Raw genomic sequence first — 22929 nt, 5'->3', positions numbered from 1 at the left:
TTGGACATAAAAATATCTCATGTAATTAAATACATTAATGTAATAATTTCTGCTAACTTCTGTATCACATTTCCTTTTTATCTCTGCTTAGGCTTATATGAAACTTGATTTCAACAAAACTGGCAGTGTACCTATGGTAGATATCAGAAAGTGTTATTGTGCCAAGAAACACTCTCGAGTGTTATCAGGTAATTCATATAAAAAGAAATATTTTAATTAGCTGGCTGATCTTACTCGTTAGCAGAGATACAATACCTGTGAATTGTTGCTGTTATTATGAGCCGTGTTTCCTAGTGGCTTGGACTTGAGGTTGTTAATTAGAATTATTTTGTCCTCTGGTGAAAACACCTTGACAAACACCAGTTAGGAAAGGTCTAGTTACTACTTAGTCCTGCCTTGAATGCAGGGGAGTGGACTAGATAATCTATTGAGGTCCCTTCCAGTCCTACACTTCTATGATCCTGTGATCGCCTGTAATTTGTCTGTCTTATTAGAACTGACCAGGGAATTATAGACCATCAGCCTAACTTCAATACCTGGATAGATACAGAACCAAATTGTTAAACAATCAGTGTATAAGCACTCACAGGGTAATAGGGTTATAAGAAATAGCCAGCATGGATTTGTTAAACAAATCTTTCCAAACCAACCTAATTTCCTTCTTTGACAAGGTTATTGGCACAGGAGATAAGGAGGAAGCAGTAGTCATGATGTATCTTGATGTTAGTAGAGCTTTTGATACAGTCCCACATGGCATTCTCATAAGCAAACTAGGGAAATGTGGTCTATATGAAATTACTAAATGTAGGTGCACAACTGGTTGAAAGACCATACTCAAAGAATAGTTATCAATGGTTTACTGTCGAACTGGGAAAGGTGTATCTAGTGGGATCCTGCAAGAGTCAGTCTTGGTTCTGATACTATTTGATATTTCCGTTAATGACTTGGATAATGGAGTGGAGAGTATGCTTATAAAGTTTGCGGGTGGCACCGAGGTGGGAGGTGTTGCAGCCACTTTAGAGAACAGAATTAGAATTCAAAATGACCTTGACAAATTGAAGAATTAGTCTGAAATCCATAAAATGAAATTCAGTATGTTTAAGAAGGGAAAAATTAAATGCACAACTACAAAATGGAGAATAACTGGGTAGGTGCAAGTACTGCTGAAAATGATCTAATGCTTATTGTGGATCACAAATTAAATAAAAGCAGCAAAGAGTCACGTGGCACCTTATAGACTAACAGATGTATTGGAGCATGAGCTTTCGTGGGTGAATACCCACTTCGTCAGATGCATTCACCCACGAAAGCTCATGCTCCAATATGTCTGTTAGTCTATAAGGTGCCACAGGACTCTTTGCTGCTTTTACTGATCCAGACTAACACTGCCACCCCTCTGATACTTGACACAAATTAAATAAGTCAACAATGTGATGAAGTTGTGAGAAAGGCTTATACTTTCTGGGGTGTATTAACAGGAGTGTCCTATTGAGTTGTGGGAGGTAATCGTCCTACTCTCCTCGGTACTAATGAGGCCTCAACGGGAGTACTGTGTTCAGTTCTGGGTGTCACACTTTAAGAAAGATGTGGACACATTAGAGAGAATTTGAAGCCATGATAGATCAAAATGCACTACGGAAGTTTTAGTGCAAAGCAGCACCAGGGTCCACAGGGGCATTTAGTGCATGATAGGCTTGTGAGCAGTAGATTTATACCCTGGCTTGCTGTGCACTGAATTGCCGTAGACACAAGCTCTAAATGCATCCAGGATATAAACTACCTTCCGAATAAACAATATTTTTCTAGGGTATGGAGTTCACTAATCCTTTACAATTTGAGGTATTTTTACAGTTTGTAGCCCATTTTCTTTTCAGAGCTATAAAACAGGACTTACAAGGTTTAAATCTAATGTTGAAGAAAAAGGACTTTAAATCACAGAAGAAATCTAATTTCAAGAACACACTTCCATAGAACAAATTAATATTGGATTATTTTTTTCAGTAATATTTCCTAGTTCCTTGTAATGTTTTGTGTTGTTTATAAGGCCTGGTCTACACTACGGGTTTAAACCGATTTTAGTAGCGTTAAACCGATTTAACGCTGCACCCATCCACACAACGAGGCCCTTTATATTGATATAAAGGGCTCTTAAAACTGGTTTCTGTACTCCTCCCCGCCGAGAGGAGTAGCGCTGAAATCGGTATTACCGTATCGGATTAGGGTTAGTGTGGCCGCAAATTGACGGTATTGGCCTCCGGGCGGTATCCCACAGTGCACCATTGTGGCTGCTCTGGACAGCAATCCAAACTCGGATGCACTGGCCAGGTAAACAGGAAAAGCCTCACAAACTTTTGAATTTCATTTCCTGTTTGCCCAGCGTGGAGCTCTGATCAGCATGGGTGGCGATGCAGTCTCAAATCCAAAAAGTGCTCCAGCATGGGCCATACGGGAGATACTGGATCTGATCGCTATATGGGGAGAGAAATCTGTTCTATCACAGCTCCATTACAGAAGACGAAATGCTAAAGCATTTGAAAAAATCTCCAGGCTATGATAGACAGAGACCACAGCACAGTGCTGTGTGACAAGCGTAACGGAAAGCCAAAGAATCAAATGGACGCTCATGGAGGGAGGGAGGGGGTACTGAGGACTCCAGCTATCCCACAGTCCCCACAGTCTCCGAAAAGCAATTGCATTCTTGGCTGAGCACCCAATGCATGTAGGGTCAAACACATTGTCCGAGGTGTTTCAGGGTATATGTAATGAATTTACCCCCGCCCCCCGTGAAAGAAAAGGGAAAAAAATCATTTCTTGACTTTTTTATATGTCACCCTATGTCTACTGCATGCTGCTGGTAGACGCGGTGCTGTGGCAATGAATAGCAGCATCCTCTCCTCTCCCCTCCCCTCCCCTGTGGCAGACGGTACAATATGAGTGCTATCCATCGTCATCATCAGCCCGTGAGTGCTCCTGGCTGGCCTCAGGTGAGGTTGGCCTGGGGTGCCTGGGTAAAAATAGGAATGACTCCCGGTCATTCCCAGTAGATGGGACAGAACGGCTGGTAACCGTCCTCATCATAGCAACTGGGGGCTGAGTTCCATCAGCCCTGCCCTTTTCATGTCTAAAGAAAAGATTCTGTACTGTCTGGACTATCATAGCAGCGCGATGCTGGGCTTCTCTCCCCCTCACCATTTAATGTCCTGCCTGGACTATCATGGTAGCTGGAGGCTGCCTCCCCCTCATTTTATCTCACTAAAAAGTCAGTGTTTCTTATTCCTGCATTCTTTATTACTTCATCACACAAATGGGGGACACTGCCACGGTAGCCCAGAAAGGTTGGGGGAGAAGGGAATCAACGGGTGGGATTGTTGCAGGGGCACCCCCCATGAATGGCATGCAGCTCATCATTTCTGCGGAATCTGACACAAAGCGGCTGTGCTCTCTGGTTGTCTGATACACTGGCTCTCTAGTACACTTGCCCCATATTTTAGGCAGGACTGACTCTATTTTTAGATAAACCATAAAGGAGGGATTGACTTGGGGAGTCATTCCCATTTTTGTCTTTGCGCCCCCGGCCGACCTCAGCTAAGGCCAGCCGGGAGCACCCATGACAGCAGCAGATGGTACAGAACGACTGATAACCATCATCTCATCGCCAATTTACAATGGCACAGCAGACAGTATAGAACAACTGGTAACCGTCTCTGCTACCTTGCAATGGCAAATGAATGCTGCTGTGTAGTACTGCAGTACCGCCTCTGTCAGCGGCATCCAGTACACATATGGTGACAGTGACAAAAGGCAAAATGGGCTCCATGGTTGCCATGCTGTGGCATCTGCCAGGGCAATCCAGGGAAAAAAGGGCGCGAAATGATTGTCTGCCATTGCTTTCATGGAGGAAGGAATGAGTGACGACATTTACCCAGAATCACCCGCGACACTGTTTTTGCACCATCATGCATTGGGATCTCAACCCAGAATTCCAAGGGGAGGGGGAGACTGCGGGAACTATGGGGTAGCTACGGGCTAGCTACCCACCGTGCAACACTCCGGAAATCGACGCTTGCCTTGGTACATGGACGCACACCGCCGAATTAATGTGCTTAGTGTGGCCGTGTGCACTCGACTTTATACAATCTGTTTTACAAAACCAGTTTATGTAAAATCGGAATAATCCCGTAGTGTAGACATACCCTAAGACTATCATAGTCCATCCTTCTCTAGATTGTATCTAAAAACCCAGAATAAACTCCAGTCCTCACAAAAATCAGTGGGTTTTCTATTTGTTTGTTTTTTGTAAATAACTGAGTTGTTTCCAAAACTCATAAAGCCTGGAGCATTCCCATATATTAAAGTTATTCTGTTGCCCCCTGTCATAGCACTGTTGAGTAGAGTCACTCAGTCCGCTTTATGAAAGAGACAGGACATTTTCCAAGGGATTGCTTTAGGACTTAAGACTAATTGAATAAATTCAAGCTGCATGAAAAAAATATTTCAGCATTTGAGGAACTTCAAGCCTGTTACTTCCAAAAGAAGTGTTCAAACAACTTGTTCAGATTATTTCATAGTTCTAAAAAAATGGATGTATTAAAAAGGGGACTATCTAATAGAAGCAGGGAAGTACACAGCATTGGTAAGACTGCTGCTCGAAAACTGTCCAGTTCAGATGTCCACACTTCAAGAAAGATATGAAAATTCTGGAGAGAGTTCAAAAGAGGGCCATAAAAATGACCTAGGGACTGGAAAACAAGCCTTACAATAGAAGGCTTAAGGAGCTCAACTTGCGTCCGATGAAGTGAGCTGTAGCCCACGAAAGCTTGTACTCAAATAAATTTGTTAGTCTCTAAGGTGCCACAGGTCATTCTGTTCTTTTTGTGGATACAAACTAACATGGCTGCTACTCTGAAACTTATTTATCTTATTGAGAAGATTGAGAGGGGACTTGATCAGTGTGTATAAGAGAGACTATATGATAGTGGGGGCTTTTCAGCCTTGCTGACAAAGGCATGGCAAGATCCAGTGTTTGGAAGCTGAAGTTAAAAATTAAACCTTGAAATATGAGGCAGTTTACTAGCAACTGTAATGGCCCCTTAACCTCGTGACCATACACAAGTTCAAATGGTGAAAACCCTAAACTGGGATGTGGTACAGCCCTGTAGGCAAACAGCAACTGCTGCAACACTAGGTCCCAATTATTGGAGTGTTCGTTGACAAATTTACGTATCATGGCCCCCAAAGTTCCATTAAACCTTTCCACCAGGCCATTGGTTTGATGGTGGTACGGGGTGGCAACCAAGTGGTTCACCCCATGAGTTTCCCACAGTTCTTTCATGGTCCCTGCCAGGAAATTAGATCCTGAATCTGTAAGGATGTCGGAGGACCAACCTACCCTGGCAAAAATGTCTGTTAGGGCCAGGCACACAGTGTTAGCCCTGGTGTTGCCTAGAGCTACAGCTTCCGGCCATCGGGTAGCAAAGTCCACGAAAGTCAGTACGTACTGCTTTCCTCTGGGTGTCTTTTTTGGGAAAGGACCCAGAATATCCACAGCTACTCGCTGAAATGGGACCTCAATTATGGGGAGTGGCTGGAGAGGGGCCTTGACCTGGTCTTGGGGTTTTCCCACTCTTTAGCATACCTCACAAGACCGGACATACTTGGCAACGTCCCTGCCCATCCCCTCCCAGTGGAAGGACTTCCCCAACCGGTCCTTGGTTCTGTTCACTCCAGTATGGCCACTGGGATGATCATGGGCTAAGCTTAAGAGCTTCTCCTGGTACTTAGTTGGAACCACCAACTGTTTTTGCAGCTGCCATTCTTCCCGGTGTCCACCAGAAAGAATCTCCTTGTATAAAAGTCCTTGGTCTATAACAAACCGGGATCGATTAGAAGAGCTGAGAGGCGGTGGGGTGCTCCGTGCCGCTGCGCAAGCTTTCTGAAGGCTGTCATCTGCTTCCTGCTCAGTCTGGAACTGTTCCCTTGAGGCTGGGGTCACCAGTTCTTCCTCAGACTGTGGACTTGGGCTTGGTCCCTCTAGAAGCGATGTAGGTGATGGGGTTGTGTCCGTTGCTGGTGAACCGCTCTCCGCTGGCGCACCTGAGGGTATTTCAGGCTATGGCTGAGCCTTTTGGGTATGGCTGTCTGCTGCTTCTGCCAGTTCTGGCTTGCTGGTACCCTCTGGCGTGGAGTTTGAAGATGTGGTTGCAATTGCTGGTGCTGGTTGCTGTTCCAGTTCCGGGCCTGGGACTGGAGGTGCTGTGGCTGTTTCAGTGGTTGGCATGGAATCCGGGTCCACTACCTCTGTCTGGGTCTCTGGTAACACAGACGGGGCGTCAGTGGACGGCTCAGGAACAGGAATGGGTCTGGAAGCTTGCCTGGTTTGGCTACGTGTAACCATTCCCACTCTCTTGGCCCACTTCACCTGGTTGGCCAAGTCTTCCCCCAGTAGCATGGGGATGGAATAATTGTCATAGACTGCAAAAGTCCACATTCCTGACCAGCCTTTGTACTGGACAGGCAGTTTATCTGTAGGCAAGTCTACAGCTTGTGACATGAAGGGGTAAGTTGTCACCTGGGCCTTTGGGTTGATGAATTTGGGGTCTACGAAGGATTGGTGGATAGCTGACACTTGTGCCCCCGTGTCTCTCCACGCAGTAACCTTCTTTCCGCCCACTCTCAAATTTTCCCTTCGCTCCAAGGGTATTTGAGAGGCATCTGGGCCTCGGGATTTTAGGTGTGAGGGTGGTGTAATGAACTGCACTCGGTTGGCGTTCTTTGGGCGGTTGGCCTTGATATGTCCCAGTTCATTACACTTAAAGCGTCTTCCAGCTGACGAGTCACTGGGTCGAGGTGGGTTACTGGAGGCTGGTGAGGTAGAAGAATAAGGCATCTGTGGCTTTCCTTTGGTTGTAGGTGGGGTCTTTGGTTGCCCTCGGTTGTAGGGTTTATTGTTGGTGTGCCCTCTGGGGTATTCGCTCTCCTTGACAGTAGCTGTCTTGCTTTCTGCCACTTCCATCCATCTAGCTCCAATCTCCCCCGCCTCGGTGAGATTATTGGGTTTTCCATCTTGTATATACCGTGTTATGTCCTCAGGAACACCATCCAAGAACTGCTCCATTTGTATGAGGAGGTGCAGTTCTTCCAAGGATTTAACATTGTTTCCTGATATCCAGGCCTCATAATTCTTTCCAACGTAGTAGGCGTGTTTGGGAAATGACACATCTGGTTTCCACTTTTGGGTTCTGAAACGCCGACGGGCATGATCCGGGGTTATCCCCATTCTGTATCTGGCCTTGGTTTGAAAAAGTTTATAGTCGTTCATTTTCTCCTTAGGCATTTCAGCTGCCACCTCTGCTAAAGGTCTGCTGAGCTGTGGCCTCAATTCTACCATGTACTGGTCTTCAGGGATGCTGTACCCAAGACAGGCCCTTTCAAAATTTTCTAAGAAGGCCTCGGTGTCATCACCTGCCTTGTAAGGGGAAAATTTCCTGTGCTGTGGAACAATAATTGGCGCCGGGTTGTTAGGATTGGCTGTGTTTTGCTTAGCCTTTTCTAATTCCATGGCCTGTCGGTGGGCTTGCCTATGGAGTTCCAGCTGTTTTTGGTGGTCTGCATCTTTGGCTGCTTGCTCTCTTTTGTAGGCTGCCTCTCTTTCTCTTTCTCTCAGCTCCATCTCTTGTAGTTTTTTTTCCATATCTCGCCTGTGCTTGGCGTCTTTGATTTGTTCTTCGGCCTGCATTTTTGCCTTAGAAGGCATGGTTCTTCTTCGAGTGATTGCTCATATCCATTCCAGTTAGGTGTGTGCGCCGCGCGTGCACATTCGTCGGAAAACTTTTACCCTAGCAACTCAGTGGGCCGGCAGGTCGCCCCCTAGAGTGGCGCCGTCATGGTGTTCGATATATACCCCTGCCGGCCCACCCGCTCCTCAGTTCCTTCTTACTGCCCGTGTCGGTCGTTGGAACAGTGGAGCGCGGCTTAGCTGACCTCCACTTCCCTAGCTACTCGTAGTTCTCGTATATAGTTATGCAGTTATAATCCTTTTTTATATATATTTGTATAGTTATACGTTTTTTCTTTGCTAACATAGTTAGTTTAGTAATAGTTAGCGGGGTTCAGGAAGTAGCCCCTTCCATGAACCCGGCGCCGGAGCCCATGCACGGCTCACCGGGTTTTAAAATGGGCTCGGTCTGCCAGAAGCCGATGCTGAAGAGAGATCCACACGACTCCTGTTTGAAGTGCCTCAGGGAATCACACTTGACAGCTAAGGCTTTTAAGCCGAGAACAAAAAGGAGCGGGACTTTCACTTACCCCTCCACCTTTGGCGCTGAGCGATGATCAAGCGGCTGGCAGAAGCGCCTCCTTGGCACCGGACCCCGCCGGTACCGCCAAGGCCTTTCAGCACCGGCTGTCGCCGGCACCAAAGTCGACTCGGCACCGCTCCCTTCCTCCGAGGTCGAGAGAGCCTACGATTCCTGCTGGTGCCGGACGGCTCTCCGGCACGCGCCGTGGTTGAGCCCCCTGCTCCTGCTGCTTCCGTGTCACCTGCATCGCAGCCAGAGAGCTCGTCTAAGTCGGATTGCCCGGCACCGACACCTGCAGAGGCACCGATGACATCGGCACCGTTGATTCCAGTCCCCCAAGGTCATTGAATCCAGTGCCTGACAGCTTCCCGGCACGCGCTGTGGTAGAGCTTACTGCTCCTGCTGCTTCTGTGCCAACTGCACCGCAGCCAGAGAGCACATCTAAGTCGGATCGCCCGGCACCGACACCTGCTGAGGCACCGACAACGTCGGCACCGTCGATCCCGGTCCCACAAGGGCCGTAGAATCCGGTGCCTGACGGCTCCCCGGCGCGCACCGTGGTTGAGCTTACTGCTCCTGCTGCTTCTGTGCCAACTGCACCGCAGCCAGAGAGCTCGTCTAAGTCGGATCGCCCGGCACCGACACCTGCTGAGGCACCGACAACGTCGGCACCGTCGATCCCGGTCCCACAAGGGCCGTAGAATCCGGTGCCTGACGGCTCCCCGGCGCGCACCGTGGTTGAGCTTACTGCTCCTGCTGCTTCCGTGCCAACTGCACCGCAGCCAGAGAGCTCGTCTAAGTCGGATCGCCCGGCACCGACACCTGCTGAGGCACCGACGACGTCGGCACCGTCGATCCTGGCCCCACAAGGGCCGTCGAATCCGGTGCCTGACGGCTCCCCGGCACGCGCCGTGGTTGAACTTATTGCTCCTGCTGCTTCCGTGCCGACGGCACCGCAGCCAGAGAGCTCGTCTAAGTCGGATCGCCTGGCACCGACACCTACCGAAGCTCTGACGACCTCGGTACCGTCGATCCCGGTCCCACGAGGGCCGTTGAATCCGGTGCCTGACAGCTCCCCAGTATGCACTGTGGTTGAGCCTGCTGTTCCCTCCACGCCGGAGACATTACCAACGGCGAGGGATCTCATTGCCATGACAGAGTCGATGCTGCCTGACCCCGGCATCGCCGGTGCGAGTAATACAGTCTTTTCATATGACCGTCCTCTGTCAGCACAGCAGAGCGGCACCGTTCATGATCACGGTCCCGCAGACACTCCAGGTCCCTTCGGCACACCCGACACCACTTGCAATGCCGGTGCCGTTTTCCTCATCGGTACTGGTTGCACTCGCCGCACCGGTCGGTATCCCATTCGCCGACCCGCTATCGGCACCGTTCCGACTCCCGGCACCGCGACAGGTACCTTGACTCCTGTAGCCTCTCCCTGAGCCTCGAGATCTCAGTCGACCTCCCGGCATCGTTCTGGTTGCAGGTCTGGATCTCGTTCCAGGTACCGGTACGCCTCCCGGTGCCGGTCCCTGGTGCCGAGTTGGGCAAGGTCCGATAGAGTCAGAGACTCTGCCCGTGCCTTCTTTTAGTACCTCCATGGCCATCCAGACACGCATCCGTGTCATCCCACATGAGCAGATCTTATGCTCAGGACCACGATTCTGATACGCCCCCCGACAACCTGAGGTGGAGGAGGTCCTAGAGGTAGAGGACCCGGTATGGGGCCCTCTAAGGGGTACGACTACTCGTCTGTCCACTCTCCTCTCTGCTCACTTGTCTTTCAGTCTGTTAAGGAGAGGTATTGGCATGGCCAGCGGGCGCCAGCCCCGAAACCGAAGGAGGCTTGGCGAATGAACCTGCTGGGCCGCCAGGTGTACTCTGCAGAGGCCCTGCAGCTCTGGGTAGCAAAGCAACAAGCCTTGCTTGGCTGCTAAATTATAGCACCTGGGTGAAGGTAGTTTAGTTTATGGAGTTTCTCCCTCAAAACTCCCGCCAAGAGTTCGCTGCCGTCTTGGAGGACGGGGGAAAAAGGTACCCAGAGTGTCCCTCCAGGCCTCGTTGGACGCAGCAGACTCAGCAGCCAGGACTCTGGCCTCTGGTGTCGCCATGAGGTGCATCTCATGGCTTCAGGTTTCAAACCTCCGGCCAGAGCTGCAATATGCCATTCAGGATTTACCCTTTCTTGGTAAAGGCCTCTTCGCGGCAAAGACAGCCCCAGGCTGCGAAGCCTGATGGACAATAGGGTCCTAATGCGCTCTCTCAGCATGCATATGCCAGCGACCAAACGCAGGCCTTTCTGTCCCCAGCCGCCATACTCTGTGCCTAGCAAGAGACAGGACTTTGGCAAACGGTGAGGCCAAGGTGGTCGCAGACGAACGTCAGGACCCCTAAAGAGCCAAGGTCAAGGTCCCTCGCAATTACCACTGGGACCAAAGACGAACCTTCCAAGGTGCGCCTGAGGGCGGTGTACCAGTCACAGGCCGGGATCCCAATCCCGCTTTCTCCTGGCGTGGCCCCAGTTAATTTCAGATCGCTGGGTCCTGCGCACGGTGGAGCATAGGTACCACCTCTAATTTGTTCCAGCCCTGTCCCCCTTCAGGGACCCCTCTCACGAGCAATTCCTTGTACAAGAGGTGCAGACGCCGACTGACGAAAGGGGCAAGGGGGTTTACTCCCGTTATGCCCTAGTCCCCTACTCGAACGGAGGTCTCAGACCTTCCTAGTCCTGCACGGACTCAACCAGTTTAGGATAAGGTTGAAGTTCCGCATGGTATCCCTGGGAACCATTATTCCATCCTTGCCTCCTGGGGGCTACTATGCCGCCCTCGATATGAAGGACGCGTACTTTCGCAACGCCATCTTCCCTCCGCACAGGAGATACCTCCGCTTTCTAGCCAACCGTCAGTACTTCTGGTTTACGGCCATAGTCGCCGCCTACCTTCGCTGATGTCGCATATGCTTTTTTCCGTATCTGGAGGATTCGCTTATCCGAGGAGACTCCGAGATACAAACCACTCAGCACGTGGGCATCATCACGGTCTTATTCACAGGTCTAGGCCTGATGATTACTATAGAGCAATCCACTCTGGTTCCCACGCAGAGGTTGGACTTCCTAGGGGCTATCCTGGTCTCCTACCTAGCCGGAGCCTGCTTGTCACAACTGCAGTTTTAGGCGATGGCAACAATCATCCGAGGTCTGCAGGCTTTCCCAACGACCTCGGCTCGTACTTGTCTCAGTCTCCTGAGTCCATGGCTGCCCGCAAGTTTGTAACCAAACACGCCAAGCTCCGCCTCCGTCCTCTCCAAGTCCGGCTCACCTCGGCGTACCACCCGGACAGAGAGCCAATGGTCATGGTAGTCACCGTTCCCTCGAGCACCTTAGGCTCCCTAGAGTGGTGGCTAACTCCCTCCCTGGTGTGGGCAGGGATGCGGTTCCATCCGCCCCAGCCCTCACTGCCCCTGACGACGGACGCGTCATCTCTCTGCTCGAGTGCTCATGGTCACCTCCGAGCTTAAGGCCTTTGGTCTTCTGGGAGCTGGCATTCCACATCAGTGCCCCAAAAATGAGAGTAGTCCGCCTGGCGTGCCAGGGGTTCCAGCGGCAGCTGCGAGGCCGTGGTATCTCGGTGTTTACAGCCAACAGAACGGCCATGTGCTTCATAAATAACCAGGGAGGGACATGGTCCTCCCCCCTTTTGTCAGGAGGCCATCCATTTCCGGGACTTTTGCATGGCCCACTCGATGGAGCTGGTGATGTCCTTTCTCCCAGGCATTCGGAACGTCTTGGCGCTTTGACTCAGCAGGTCTTTCCTGTCTTACGAGTGATCACTCTGCCTCATGTGAGGCGTTCTGCTTTCCAGAAGTGGAGATGTTTCCTCACATAGACCTGTTCGCTCACCGCAAGAGCAGAAAATGCCAGATGTTCTGCTCCTTCCAAGGTCTCTCCTCGGGATCGGTCTTGGACGCATTCCTGATGCCGTGGAAAGGCCAACTCCTTTATGCCTTCCCACTGTTCCCACTGGTTCATTAGGTCCTGCTCAAACTCCGCAGGGGCAGAGCGCGCATCATCATGATCACTCCAGAGTGGTCCAGGCAGCACTGATATACCACGTTGCTCGGCCTGTCAATAACCAACCCAAGTACCCTGCCACACCACCCAGACCTCATCACTCAGGGCAACGACAAGCTTCATCACCCGGACCTGCAGCCTCTTTGCCTCACGGTGTGGCCGCTGCGTAACTGAGCCGGGGTGACAGGAAGCCTTCCACCTGGTCAACGTACCGGGCCGAGTGGAAGCGTTTCTTCTACAGGTGCAATACGCTTGATCTTGCTCCTACTGAGGTCTCGATCCCCTCTATTTGGCCTGCCTCTGGCCTTCAGCGGCAGGACCTGGCGGTATCATCGCTGAGGGTACACTTGGCAGCCATCTCTACCTTCTAGCCAGGCTAAGGTGGACGTTCCGTGTTCTCACACTCTGTGGGTTCGAGGTCCGTCAAGGGCTTGGAGCGCTTGCACCCTCGGGTGCGCCGCCCAGCCCCAACCTGGGACCTCAACCTAGTTTTAACTAGACTTATGTCTTCCCCATTCGAGCCGTTCGCGACCGGCCCTCTGCTATACCTGTCTTGGATGACAACTTTCCTCGTAGCTGTTACATCGGCCATACGGGTCTCCGAGCTCAGAGCTCTTACGGTGGTTCCGCCGTACACTAGGTTTCACAAAGACAAGGTGCAGTTATGACCGCACCCGGCTTTCCTCCCTAAGGTGGTTTCGGCCTTTCATGTTACCCACAGCTCAACACAATGGGCGCAACTATTGCACTCCCTGGACATCTGTGGAGTGCTCGTATTTATATTGCGCTGAGAGAACCATTTCGTAAGGTGCCCTAGCTCTGTCACGGTAGCAGACCAAAGGGAGGGCTTGCTTGTTTTCCTCTCAGAGGATCTCATCTTGGGTGATGGTGTACATCCGCACTTGTTATGATTTGGCTCATATTTCCCCAAGCCACATCACTTTGCATTCTACCAGGGCTCAGGCTTTATCTGCCGCCTTGCTGGCTCGTGTTCCTACCCACGAGATCTGTCGCGCAGCTCCATTGGTCCTTGGTCCATACCTTTGCTTCGCAGTATGCCCTGGTTCAACAGTCAAGAGATGCTGTAGCCTCTGGCTCAGCAGTTTTCATTCTCCCACATTTCACTCCGACCCCACCGCCTATGTAAGGCTTGGGATTCACCTAACTGGAATGGATATGAGCAATCACTCGAAGAAGAAAAGACGGTTACTCACCTTTGTAACTGTTGTTCTTCGAGATGTGTTGCTCATATCCATTCCACACCCGCCCTCCTTCCCCACTGTCGGAGTAGCCGGCAAGAAGGAACTGAGGAGCGGGTGGGCCGGCAGGGGTATATATTGAGCACCATGACGGCGCCACTCTAGGGGGCGACCTGCCGGCCCACTGAGTTGCTAGAGTAAAAGTTTTCCGACGAATGTGCACGCGCGGCGCACACACCTAACTGGAATGGATACGAGCAACACATCTCGAAGAACAACACTTACAAAGGTGAGTAACCGTCTTTTCCTGTTTTCTTGTGTTGGGGTGCCCTCTGGTGTTTACTGCCTGAACTGCAGGCTCTCTGTTGCCTCCTGGGGTCTGCTTAGCAACAGTGCCTTTTTCCCTTTCTTCCTCTAGCTAATCTTTTAAATGTAAAGTAAACCAGAAAAACCATTTTATTTGCATGTGTATTGTGCTGGTGTTTGACTCAGAATCGGAGTGCTATTGTCTGAGAAAAGACCCTTAATAGTTCCTTAATGGTTCCTTGCTTAATATGCAAGCCAAAAACTGAAAGAGAGAGCAGAAAAAAAATTCTCTCTGGTTCCTTTTAAAACCAAACCCTCTCTGCTTAAAAGCCCCTAGCAGTGAAAAGAAAAATATAATATTCCTACTGGCTTCTGGATTCTATCTATCCCACAACGCTGCCACTCATGTCATAACATTTTTCCCAGATCTGGACCTTAGCGTCCAAATATGGGTGTGAGCATGAAAACCTCCAAGCTTAGTTACCAGCTTGGACCTGGTAAAGCTGCCACCAGCCAGGAATCTATACAGTGCCTGGCACACTGTGGTCTCCCCAAAACCTTCCCTGGGAGACCCCCAGACTTAGATTCCTTGAGTCTCACAACAAAGGGGAATAAACCATTTCCCTTCCCCCCTCCGGGTGTTTTCTCCCTGGGTTCCTGGAGAGATATACAGAAGCAAGCTCCGTGAATCTAAACAGAGGGACTCCACCCTCCCTGTTTCCAGTCCTGGAAACACAAGTACTTCCCCCCTCACCCAGAGGGTATGCAAAGTCAGGTTAGTAAATCTAACACAAAGAGATTTTCCCCCCTGACTTCTTCCTCCCACCAATTCCCTGGTGAGCTGCAGACTCAATTCCCTGGAGTCCTCACTAAAGAAAAAACTCCAACAAGTCTTAAAAAAAAAAAAGCTTTATATAAAAAAGAAAGAAAAGGACATAAAATGGTCTCTCTGTATTAAGGTGACAAATACAGGGTCAATTGCTTAAAAGAAAAATGAATAAACAGTCTTATCCAAAAAGAATACAATTCAAAACATTCCAGCAACTACACACATGTAAATACAAAAGAAAACAATATAAACCTTATTGTCTTACTATTTTTGTACTTACAACTTGGAAACAGAAGATTAGAAAGCTGGAGATAGAAAAATCACTCTCAGAGCCGAGAGGGACAGACACAAGACAAAGAACAAAGAACTCACACCCAAAACTTCCCTCCACTCAGATTTGAAAAAGTCTTGTTTCCTGATTGGTCCTCTGGTCAGGTGTTTCAGGTTACTCCTTTCCAGGTGAAAGAGACATTAACCCTTAGCTATCTGTTTATGACACCCCTTCCTTCATTGGCTGTAGGGAGAACAAGATTGCCTGCATTGCCCTCATCATGGTCATAAAAGTGGCAGCTCTGCACTAAGATAATGACTAATCAAGTCTTATGCTTCAAGGCTTCAGCTTGTTGCCTGCAGGGGTTAGGAAGCAATGCATTTCCATGAAGCACAATTGGCCAGATGTATTCTGGGTTTTTTTGTCACCTTCCTCTGAAGCAGTAGAGATTGGCCACAGCTGGAGATGAGACAGCAGATGGGGTGGAATAGTGTTCTGAGGTGATAGAGGGAATCGTCTTTCTGAAATGCCTGGCTGATGTGTCTTGCTCACATGCTCAGGATGAAACTCCTAACCAGATTTGGGGATGGGAAGTAATTTTCCTCCAAGTCAGATTGGCAGTGACCATGTTTGTTTTGTTGTTTTTTACCTTCCTCTACAGCAAAGGATGTGAATTGCCTGCTAGGGTTATCTAGGCATATCACACCTAAGCAGTTCCTTTCCATTGCAGAAACCTTGGGTGGCTGCAGATTTGGGGATGGAAATAATTTTTTTCTGCAAAAGCCTGTCAGTGGTTCCCTATTGGAAGGTTGTCAGGAATGAATTCTGTAAGGGGCTGTCCTAAGTTAGAAAGTGGCCTGGGGGAAAGTGAAGCATACCAGAGTTTGCAGTAATGGGGACAGATTTTGCACAATTTAGGGGTCCGGGAGCCTGAAGTAGAGGGAGGGCCTGAACCTCTCTTATACATTCGATTTACCAGCTAGTGCGGCAGGTGGATACACTTAAAACTTAGGCCTGGTCTACACTACACGTTTAAACCAATTTTAGCAGCGTTAAACTGATTTCATGCTGCACCCGTCCACACTACGAGGCCCTTTATATCGATATAAAGGGCTCTTTATATCAGTTTCAGTAACCCTCCCCGACGAGAGGAGTAGCGCTAAAATCGGTATTACCATATCAGATTAGGGTTAGTGTGGCCGCAAATCGATGGTATTGGCCTCCGGGCGGTATCCCACAGTGCACCACTGTGACCACTCTGGACAGCAATCTCAGCTCGGATGCAGTGGCCAGGTAAACAGGAAAAGCCCTGCGAAATTTTGATTTTCATTTCCTGTTTGCCCAGCGTGGAGCTCTGATCAGCACGGGTGGCAATGCAGTCCCAAATCCAAAAAGAGCTCCAGCATGGACCGTACGGGAGATACTGAATCTGATCGCTGTATGGGGAAACAAATCTGTTCTATGAGAGCTCCATTACAGAAGACGAAATGCCAAAGCGTTTGAAAAAAAATTCTACAGGCTACACAGTGCTGCGTGAGAAGCGTAACGGGAAGCCAGAGACTCAAACGGACGCTCATGGAGGGAGGGAGGGAGGGGGTACTGAGGACTCCAGCTATCCCACAGTCTACAGCAGTCTCCGAAAAGTATTTGCATTCTTGGCTGAGCTCCCAATGCCTGTAGGGTCAAACACATTGTCTGGCGTGGTTCAGGGAATAGCTCGTCAATTTACTCCCTTCTCCCTCACATGAAAGAAAAGGGAAAGAAATCGTTTCTTGACTTTTTTCAATGTCACCCTGTGTCTACTGAATGCTGCTGGTAGATGCGATGCTGCAGCAGTGAAGAGCAGTATCCGCTCCTCTCCCCTCCCTGGTGGCAGACGGTACAATATGACTGATATCCGTCGTCACCATCAGCCCGTGAGTGCTCCTGGCTTGCCTCAGATGAGGTCGACTGGGGGCGCCTGGGTAAAAATAGGAATGATTCCTGGTCATTCCCAATACATGGGACAATACAGCTGGTAACCGTCCTCATCATAGCAACTGGGGGCTCAGCTCCATCAGCCCCCTCCCTTTCCTGTGTAAAGAAAAGATTCTGTACTGCCTGGACTATCATAGCAGTGGGATGCTGGGCTCCTCTCCTCCGCACCGCTTAATGTCCTGCCTGGACTGTCATAGCACCGGGAGGCTGCCTTCCCCTCATTTTTCCTCACTAAAAAGTCAGTGTTTCTTATTCCTGCATTCTTTATTACTTCATCACACAAATGGGGGGGGGGGAAACTGCCACGGTAGCCCAGGAAGGTTGGGGGAGGAGGGAAGCAACGGGTGGGGTTGTTGCAGGGTCACCCCCCGTGAATGGCATGTAGCTCATCATTTCTGCGGGATCTGACACAGAGCAGCTGTACTCTCTGATACACTGCTTCTCTAGTACACTTGCCCCAAATTCTAGGCAAGACTGACTCTATTTTTAGAAACCATAAAGGAGGGATTGACTCGGGGAGTCATTCCCAGTTTTGCTTTTGCGCCCCTGGCCGACCTCAGCCAGGGGCACCCATGATAGCAGCAGACAGCACAGAAGGACAGATAACTGTCATCTCATTGCCAAATTACCCTGGCAGCAGACGGTACAGAACGACTGGTAACCATCTCTGCTATCATGCAAAAGCAAATGAATGCTGCTGTGTAGCACTGGAGTATCGCCTGTGTCCACGGCATCCAGTACACATACGGTGACTGTAAAAAAAAAAAAAAAAGGCTGAACGGGCTCCATGGTTGCCATGCTATGGCGTCTGCCAGGACAATCCAGGGAAAAAGGGTGTGAAATGATTGTCTGCCATTGCTTTCCTGGAGAAAGGAATGACTGACGACATTTACCCAGAACCACCCACGACAATGATTTTTGCCCCATCAGCCACTGGGCTCTCAACCCAGAATTCTAAGGGGCGGGGGAGACTACGGGAACTATGGGATAGCTACGGAATAGCTACCCACAGTGCAACGCTCCGGAAATCGACGCTAGCCTCGGACCATGGACGCACACCGCCGAATTAATGTGCTTAGTGTGGCCACGTGCACTCGACTTTATACAATCTGTTTTATAAAACCGGTTTATGTAAAATCAGAATTATCCCGTAGTGTAGACGTACCCTAAGAGGAAAAGAACTACTCTGAAACACCTCCTGGAAGAGAAGTTGAGCCCTGCACAAAGGCTTAAGGAATAGCTAGCCCAAGGAGGGAAGTGGCATCTTTGGCGAGAGGACTATTACTTAAGTATAATTCTTAGTTTTTGCGATATACTTGTGTGGACTGCCACTCATTTGCTCTTCTACAGAGTAATTTATACTATTCAACTTGCATATTGGAGTATTTTTCCATTTAACATTATTTATTGTTAGGTGGTTGGTTGGAGTATTTTTCCTTCTTGATCCTAAAAGGAACTAACCAAGGAAAGCTATGGGACAGTATTGGCATTGAACAGGTGTCATGGTAGATGTCTTATAAGATTCTGTAACTGCTAAGAACTCTAGTTAGGGGAAATACTGATTGGCCTCATACTTAGACCGGGGACTCTCAGGGTGAAATCCTGGCTCCACTGAAATCAGTGGAGCCAGAATTTCATTTCAGGGGTGGTAATCCATTCAGATTGTATCTTCTTTTCTATGCTAAAAGTAATTTGGGATGTAATCTTGATCAAGAAGAAATTACTTTGTGTGTTGTAATCCCAAAACTGATTTAGAATGCAAACTTTATTTCCTAAGATGTTTCTAGAACTCTGAATTTGTATTGCACTAAAACACAAAGATTAAACTTTCAGTAATTCAGAAGTGTGCTACATACTGCATCATTCTGTTTTGGAGGCCTTTGAAGAAGCCTCTGATCTCACTATCCATTTAAATCTGTTTTGGACGGATGGTGTTGAGGAGGTGGTGATGATGATAAATGTGATGAGATGTCCTATGTTATGAAGATGAGACAGTTCTAGTAGCCTAAACCAAGTGAAAATAAATCTCCACTATTCAGATTGCATTACTCATGTATAGTAAACTAAATTCTGGTTAAAAGTAAAGACAGCAGTCATTTCTTTTGACAAATATATTTTTAAATCAAAATTTTGTAGTTTCCTAAAGGAAAAAAATCTTCACAAACACAATTAAAAAAGTTTATTTTTCCCTAAATATATCACATGCTATATATTTACTGTTCCAGAGAATGTGTTCAATGGCAAGTAATATTTTAACAGGTGATGTCACAGAGGAAGAAATTAAATCTTCATTTCTGGAAACACTAGAGGATGCCTGCAGCAATTCCAATGAAGTGTCATACTGTGAGTTTGAAGATTACTATGAAGGATTAAGTATTGGAATCACGGATGATGAAGATTTTGTTAATATTTTAAGGAATGCTTGGGGAATTTAGAACTGAAGAATATATAGAATGTCATAAAAACCCCACTCCAAATGTAGAGTAAATTAAGTGAGGATTTATTCTTGACACGAGTTACTTTTTGAATGAATATTTCAAATTTATTTAATAGTTTGAAAATATTTGAGAGTAAATTTTCAGAATGTATATAAGTTATGCATAAAGCTCCCTTTAACATTTCTTTTATGTAAATTTTGTGTTTTATTAAACTGTAAAATTTGTAGTAGCTTTATGCACTTCCATCTGGCAGTAGGATCATTTGTCTCATTAAAATAGTATAGCTTATTTTAAAAACAGTAATTTGGAATACAAACATAGGTGAAAGAATACATGCAAGAGAAAACTTACTATGCATCATAAGTACCAGTTGTATGATGTATTGTTGAGAAGCTTTAGATTTGACTATATATATTATATATGCACACACTGTTTTTTCTCTAAAATGTGTTGCTCATAAAAGAGCACATTTGTTTTATGAAATCTGTAAGGCCAGATACTGCTTGGCTCTTACGTTGATGAGAAGGATGCAAGTCATCTCTCTCATCTCCCCCGAGTTGGGGAGAGATCCACAATACTAAAAATGCATAGAAAATTAAGAACATTGCATACCTCCTTAACGTTCTAATTTTCAGAGCAAAATACAGCTTGTTCTGAATATATTTACTGATCTTCGTCAGACGCAATAGATTGAACCACAGGTTCTCCAAAGATTTTAATGAGATGCTTTTGACTAGAGTTTGGATATAGTATGCATACTTGTCTTTAGGTTGTAGAAATGTGTTCCAGGGCTTGTAATGTACTTCAGGCCTTACAACCTGTTGCTGAATTGTTTTTTACAAACAAATAATAGATTTACTCTTTCTAGATGTGTGACTTGCATACTTTCTGCTGCTATGATCATTATCTTTGGTGGAACCTTAACGGTAAACTCCTTAATCCAAACTGATAGGTTTTTTCTTTTTTTTCTTTTCTTTTTTTTAATCTTTTTAAGAAAGCAGCAATCACAACTATAAACATTAAATTTCCAGTCCACATCTGGCTCAAATTTTCCTTACTACTGTAAATATTTAATCAGTTGTGCCTTTTAATAAAATATGTTTTGTGAATCCTGATTCATTGTATTAAAAAATTGAAAATGCCTTATTGATTTTTTCTTATTATATTTCATATTAATCTTGGTGAAAGATACCTTTAACACTAGGGCCAATTTGGAATCAGACTGTATAGGTTCAATCTTGTGCTGTTAAAATGTAGTTTGCCTTGTACTTGTCTGATTGCATTGTGATTTATGATCTGTCTTGTGTTCTGGGATAACACAAGTTTCCTCTGTCAGACAAAACTTGTTGCTCACAGGAATTTGAGGACAACCTTGAGATTTGTTGGACTTTAGTCACCCTCTTTGTCAGGCTTGTTTATTCTATCTGTATTACCTTTTCCTTTACCTTTTTTTTTTTAACTCATGCCCCCTTGCCTTCTGATTGTTAGTTTCTTGTAGCCATTGCTCATTTTGAACCCTTGCTCATTTTTAACATCTCTTCCTGCTGTATTTACTATTTTTGTATTTAACTTTCCGTTTTCATATGTTCTGTTCCTGATTTTTGTTTATTTTAACCATTTCCTATTTAATCATGTCTTACGTACCTTATGTTTACCTCTTATAACTCTTATGTAATTGTCCCTCGCTCCCTCCCCCCCAATAAAGATGTCCTTTTCCTTTCACATTACCCATTGTCATTCTGCGATAATTTACCCATCAATTCAGCTCCAAGTGAGGGATTATCTCTGTTGTTTTGGTCCACCATAAACCTGTATCCATGTCTGCTCTTAAAGAAAGAAAAGTTCCGTGAATGCTTGCCCTGATACCAGAATTCTTCTGAGGGTTGATAAAAGGTACACTTCTCCACACCTGCTGGAATCTACTCTCCCTGGAGAAATTTTGTGGACTACCTGGGATGAAATTGTGGGTGCTGGGGAGAAGAGATGGACCTGATGGCCCTGTTGGGTGTCACATGTATCTGTCCTAGAGGTTTTACAGAGAAGCACTTGTTTATGTGCTGAAAAACACATACACCAAAATGCCATTTTTGCTGATCTTTAAAAAAAATCATCTGTCCCATTAAAGCCATTGACTTCATTAGAGTTAACAGCAGAGATGTGTTCAACCCACTGCTTGTGTATGTGTGTCAGTGATTTGGGAACTAAATACGGGTCTACAGCTTTAAGGTAGTAAGCCCAAAGTGTTCTTTCTAGTAAACAGCAAAATGCTAGAAGGAAACATGGAAATGAATATCAGCTAGCTCATAGAAGAAACTTTATTTCTCAGACAGTGATTCTCCTGTTTACCTAATTTCACCAAATTGCTAACACATGTTGGGCCAGCCTTAGCATGTAGATTACAAAATATATTGGCAAAATTGTCTTCTCATGTTAAAAGCATAGGGGAATGTTTTGCAAGGAAATCTCCATGATGATGGCTTCTTTCTTCATCCTGTGCCCACATGGAAAGGTTAGGAATTGACCCCAGAAAGCTTTCCCCCTGCTTGGTGAATTCCTGGCATGACAATTATCTGCACAGAAGCCCTATGGCTCACGTCCCTTGCAATTTATGTCTTTGTCTTGCTCTTGTCAGTGTCTGTTCTTTGTCACATAAATCTGACACTTTAAAGATGAACATAAGTCCACAGTTATTTTGCGCACATTTTTTTCTTTAGATCCTGAAGGTACATTCTCCTCGACAGTAATCCACTATAAATACTGAGGGCTAGATTTTAAAAAGTATTTAGGCACGTAAAGATTCTGATAGGCACCTAGTGGAATTTTCAAAAGTGCCAAGGTGTGTGGGAGTTAGGTACTTTGGCACTTTTGAAAATCTCAAAAGTCTATTTGAATTTTTAGACTCCTAAATACTTCTAAAATGTGGCCCCAGGACACTGGAGATTTACATCTCCAATCAAACGATTTTGTTCGGAGGCTGAAAGACTCAAGTGTCTAATGTTTCAGGCTAATGCTGCATTTTCCAAAAGTTCAATTTTATACAACAAAGCTGGTAGCCTCTATCCTCCAATTAAATGAGAACTCCAAGTTGTGAATCTTTTTGCCATTCTGCTTTTTTTAGTCTCTTCTCAGATGTCCCAATGTTTTACTTGGGTGTATCCTGGCTTCTTCCAATATTATTTACTTGAAAGGTAACGTGGTTAAACTGCATCTCATGTTGCTACCAAAGTTATGTACCATTAAAACTTCGTGGCTGTATACTTGTGAGAAATCTGGGATTCGTAATGTCTGCCTCAAAATACATTTCAAATGTATCTAGTACATCTGTGTGTGACATTCTTGGCATTGCCTAAATTTTCATAAATAGCCTGTGCCCTCAGTACCAGTATTCTCATTCAGGAAAGCTATTTAGCTGAGTCTGTAAGGCAAGTTCTTTGCTGCAACACAGAGCTCAACAAAACAAATCATCTTCAAGGCTGCTCTAGCTTATGCTGATTGCTAAAGGCCCTTGGAGCTGTTTATAGCTGAGGCTATCCAGAG

The 22929-nt window shown here is 46.9% G+C and overlaps 1 protein-coding gene across 4 annotated transcripts in view; it reads left to right on the top strand.

Annotated features, from left to right (window-relative positions):
• Window positions 1-21075, top strand: part of CAPS2 (calcyphosine 2) — an 88516-nt gene extending 67441 nt beyond the window's left edge. For all 4 annotated transcript variants that reach the window (XM_050935520.1, XM_050935504.1, XM_050935510.1 and 1 more), the window contains 2 exons: window positions 92-188; window positions 19214-21075. In XM_050935520.1, coding sequence (XP_050791477.1) covers window positions 92-188; window positions 19214-19389 — 273 coding nt within the window. In that variant the 3' untranslated portion in view covers window positions 19390-21075. The remainder of the gene's footprint in view (window positions 1-91; window positions 189-19213) is intronic.
• Window positions 21076-22929: the final 1854 nt, after the last annotated feature.

This window comes from Gopherus flavomarginatus, chromosome 1, assembly GCF_025201925.1.
Source record: "Gopherus flavomarginatus isolate rGopFla2 chromosome 1, rGopFla2.mat.asm, whole genome shotgun sequence".
In the NCBI taxonomy this organism is placed as follows: Eukaryota; Metazoa; Chordata; order Testudines; family Testudinidae; genus Gopherus; species Gopherus flavomarginatus.
This window is presented reverse-complemented; position numbering and strand designations above follow the sequence as displayed.